Source organism: Microtus pennsylvanicus, chromosome 5 (assembly GCF_037038515.1).
Source record: "Microtus pennsylvanicus isolate mMicPen1 chromosome 5, mMicPen1.hap1, whole genome shotgun sequence".
Lineage (NCBI taxonomy): Eukaryota > Metazoa > Chordata > Mammalia > Rodentia > Cricetidae > Microtus > Microtus pennsylvanicus.
The window spans coordinates 45,037,194-45,041,998 of NC_134583.1; the positions used below are offsets into that span (position 1 = coordinate 45,037,194).

The 4,805-nt window shown below is 41.9% G+C and overlaps 1 protein-coding gene across 1 annotated transcript; it reads right to left on the bottom strand.

Moving 5' to 3' along the window:
* Positions 1-2,491: 2,491 nt before the first annotated feature.
* On the bottom strand, positions 2,492-3,797 carry LOC142849489 (hemoglobin subunit beta). The gene is made up of 3 exons (XM_075971724.1): positions 3,638-3,797; positions 3,313-3,535; positions 2,492-2,745 (listed from the first exon to the last, which is right to left on the bottom strand). The coding sequence occupies exons 1-3, from the start codon at positions 3,727-3,729 to the stop codon at positions 2,617-2,619; spliced, it is 444 nt and encodes a 147-aa protein (XP_075827839.1). The 5' UTR covers positions 3,730-3,797; the 3' UTR covers positions 2,492-2,616.
* Between the last annotated feature and the right edge of the window lie 1,008 nt (positions 3,798-4,805).

Here is a 4,805-nt window from a genome sequence, read left to right on the forward strand (position 1 = left end):
AGATTTTATCCTGTCTTATCAAGTCTGAGCTTTTAATGTGTCCCCTCCAGATAAACAGGTATTCATTGATGTTTTCCAATTTAATGACAATAGAAGTTTACTGAATATTCCTTTCTCTTAAAACCATTAGGAAGAGACTTTGTAGAGATGGGAAACAGGAGACACAGCCTTATGATAAGGAAAATGTTATACACCTGGTGGTTTGTTTCTGTGATAAACTCACCCTTCAATCAAAGACTTTTGTTCAAAGTACTGCATGGAAAGACTAGCGGGTTAAAAGGAGAGCCATGGGACTAGTTATGGGACTTATGTCTCTTGCAATCATTGGTATCCTTTCCATACTAAGCCCCTTCTTTTGCTTTCTTGGGTTATCACCTCTATTTCGTGTGGAAGTCTGTGTGTTAAGCTGCATGGTCCTCCTCGAAGTCTCCTTACAGCTTCTACTCTCCACTTCCTGTGTCCCAACCCTCGTTTCGTCTGGACTGACAAGACTTTCTGTATTGTTTGCATTTCCTTACACAGTCTCAGTGTCAATCGAGAGGGTCCGTACAGAGGCTGAACTGAGTTATCACCAACACACACTGTTAACTTCCTATCTGTTTGTGTGTTTAGCAAGATATCTGTTCCATATCTCCACAGAATATTTAGGTGAATATCATCTGTATGCTAGCTTATTATCATTTTCAGTACTCTCTAAGTAATTCAAAAAACACTTCTTTCAGAACAAGGTTGTAAGTGGTAATATTTTCATATCAACACATCAGTACATTAAGGGCTGAGACTGCTGATAGAGAAGGTTAGCTATTTGATCTGATGATACTATATTACTTTGAAAAAACTTACTAGAAAAAATATTTGTTCCTTAGGAGAGAGAGAGAAAAACAAAGAGGTGAGGAGGGAGGCAGGAAGGAACACATGCATGCACACACACACACACACACACACACACACACACGGAAAGAGAGAGCCAGCCTCCAGCACCAGTGAATACAGAGAGTAGCATTCAACCAGGCCTTTGGCTTTTGCAAATCCAGAGAGCATCTCTGAACTAGACCTCAGCTCCACCAGGACACAGAAGCACCATGGAATAGACCCAGGTCCAGGTGACTCACAGCAAAGCAAAAATAATGCATTTCAATTAGGATTCAATAAAGGAGTGCAAGCATGAAATGATGTGTACCGCCACTTCCTTATAAACTAGCATCTATGATTGACTTTATTAAACCCAGAAAAAGTAGGCAAGGATTCTACATACTACAAAAAGGATTGCTCATGCTACCTTTTAGTTAGCCAAAAGCCCACTTATGTGACTCATGGGGCAGCTGTAAAAATTTCCAGTGCCATTTGAAAGCAGAAGATACTGCTTTGAGGACAACAGGCTTCAGAGCTTTAGATACTGCATCCTATGAGGCCCACATTTTGTAAACACTGCTTGGCTTCTTAGCAAGAATTAGTAGGAACTATAAATATGCATGAGATACCTGGCCTCAGACTTATCTTATGTGTCCAATATTTTATTCTATGTGGTTTATACTTTCCCATTAGTCTAAGTCTTCAGTTCATTTAAAGTTGCACAATCTCTTAATGTTTTGTGAGTTTTATTATGTAACCTCAATAAAACTTACACAGACTATTCCTTAATTAAAGGCCACTTAGTATGTGCAGTCATTTCAAAATCTTACTACAATTTTACTGGAGAGTAGTGCAAGAAACACATGAAACTCATACATTGTTTACAGAATTTAGTCTGACCTGGGTGGTTATGGAGAGAAAAACAAACTGAGGATGTACTACCTATGGTGTTGACTCTAGTAACCACATACGAAGAAAAGCTATCAGTCAGCATGAAGGACAGACTGGATCCTCAACTCATCTCTCAATACTGAAGATAAACATACTAAGAAAGAGTAGGTTGTCTGTCTACAGGGTGTTATGAAACATTCATGATACACCAGTGGAAAAAACTGGATTTTCTTATTCTTCCAATATTAACTCCTAACTCAGGCCAGAATATGGTGTGATGTGAAAAGCTCCCAGGGAAAACCTCTTTAGTACAGTAGGGGTCTCTATGGTCAGAGGATTCAGGAGATGATGAACAATGTGGCCAAAAAAAAAAAAACATGGATTGAGAACTTTAGGGAATAATAATAGCTTTAGGCAAAAAAGAATTATTGACTGGAGATCTGTCTATAAAGGTTAGGTAGGCAAGGGAAACGATAGGAGACATTTGTAAGAAAGACTAGAGAAAACAGATGACACACTTAAAATGTAGCCAAAATCTAATCTACAAATGAAGTCACCACTTGAATTCTTCTGTGAGTGCTGTGGCATGAGAGGCTATGGCATGCTCCTTGCTGTTTCAGCAGCTATCATGAGAAACAAGGCTTAGTTTCTTTTCCCAAGGACAGAACTGAACTCTGACTTCTTTGTATCTTGAATCCTGACCCATGAGCACTTCCATATGAGACACACATATAATAGAACACACCACTGCAGTGAAATTAAATGCCTTTTATTAGCCAGAAGAAAGATGCCCCAAGGCCTTCATCATTTTGCCCACAGGTGGCAGTTGTTCTCTAGGAGACAAGTGAGCACAGGCAAGTGCAGGAAAGGGGGTTAGTGGTACTTGTGAGCCAGGGCAGAGGCCACACCAGCCACCACCTTCTGAAAGGCAGCCTGTGCAGCAGGGGTGAAATCCTTGCCCAGGTCGTGGGACAGCACAATCACGATCATATTGCCCAGGAGCTGTGGGAAGACAGAACAGGCATCTCATGATACTAGAGCAAAAACACCAGACACTGCAGGCTCATTTCAAACGGCAACTTATGGTTACAGTCTTAAAACAGAAGCAGAATGACAGCTGGGTCCCACCCGCCAGAGCTGATGAAAATCCTCTATGGCAACAGAATCTATAGGCAAATTATATTCTTCCCTATAAGCCTTCTTGAGAGCTGTGCAAGGAAGCAGGGGATTGCCTATCTTCCCTGTCCTCAAAGCAAATTACCAGGAAATACTTGAAAGAAAACAAAATAAGAAAAAATCAGATAAAGAAGAAGAAATAGATTTTAAAACTAGAAGTAAAAATGAAGAGTTTCTTGGAGAAAGAGGAAATCACAGCCTCGAAGAACAAAGAGGGGAGACCCCGATAGTGAGGCGAGGTAAAGTCGTCAAACTCTTTCCGGCCCTCCACAGGGCGCAAGCAGGTATCTTCCATCCAAACTTCTCCCTAGAGTCTCTTCCCTCTGCCTTCTGATGGGAAGGTGATCACCAAAGACAGAGGAAGGAAACCACAGGCAAACCCATCAGACTCACCCTGAAGTTCTCAGGATCCACGTGCAGCTTGTCACAGTGCAGCTCACTCAGGGCGGAAAAGGTGCCTTTGAGGTTGTCCAGGTGTTTCAGGCCGTCAGCAAAGGCATGGATCACCTTCTTGCCATGGGCTTTCACCTGGGCATTGCCCATGACAGCAGAGGCAGAGGACAGGTCCCCAAAGTGTTCAAAGAACCTCTGGGTCCAAGGGTAGACAACCAGCAGCCTAAGAAGACAACCAGAGGACGCTGGAAGTTAGTGCCTGTGGAAAACAGACCTGCATCTCCACGCACCCACTTGTGAGCTGCATTGTAACCTCAGTACCAACCTGCCCAGGGCCTCAGCGCCAACTGCGTCAGCGTTGGCCTTCCCCCACAGGCCGGAGATGGCAGCCTTCTCGGCATCAGTCAGGTGCACCATGGTGTCTGTTTCTGGGCTTGTGCTTCAACACAACTATGTCAGAAGCAAGTGTGAGGAGCATCTTGTCCTGCCCCACCTTTTATGCCCTGCCCTGGCTCCTGCCTTCTCTGCCCGCTGTGAGCAGTTTGGCCAATGTCAGGGTGTGACTCTGTAGGATGAGGCTTCAGCAATGACAACCATATCTACCCAGGGTGGCTATGGCACTGACTTAGGGATCTGAGTTCTGGGTCCTCCCACCCAATATGATCTGTTCTTATCCTTTCAGCATTCACTGGCCCCAAAACATCTATTTTTGGCAACTAAATTTATGAATTTTTGGATAAATAACATAGTTGCTCTATTAGATTCTTCTTCAATAATTTTTACTACAGAAATGAAAAATAGTAGCATATTATGAGTAGGAAAATGACCTGTTGGGTTTTTCATTTGTTTGTTTGTTTTGTTTTGGCTTAAATGTTTAAGAGGCTCTCCCCTGAGAATTCAGGTTATGCAACATAAACAAGAAGACAAAATAATCATTCTTCTGTTGTTTCTTTAATTCTGTTTTTATTTAATTTTGGATCAATCCTCCAGGAAAAAAATTAACCATGTGTTCACTTATTTTAAGTTGGTCTTTTGTGTGTTTCCTTGTTTCTTTAATCTGTTTACTTAGTCCAGTAAGTTTAGAGAAGCAGCTAAATTGAGTGTGTCTTATACACTTGTTACTCTTTAAGTTTTGGGGACCCAGAGATGGAAACAGAACTCTCACTTCAGAAGAAAATCAATACAGATTCAAAGCTTGTTAGAATCCAAAGACTGGTGATAATATTTGGGGAGTCAGTTATCTGAAGGAAAGACTAAAGAGGAACAGTGAACATTCTCTATCTGTAATCATCTGTGGATGTCTGGAGGAGCAGAGGGACTTCCTATCATTTAAATTCAGTATCGGGAAAACCTAGTGGCAGAAAGGTTGAAAAATTCTTCCTGTGTTCAAATTTTTTTCTTTCTTCCTTCTTCCCTCCCTCTTTCTTCTCTTCTTACCTCCCTCTCTCTGTCTCTCCCTTCATCCTTTCCTTCCTTCCTTCCTTCCTTTCTTC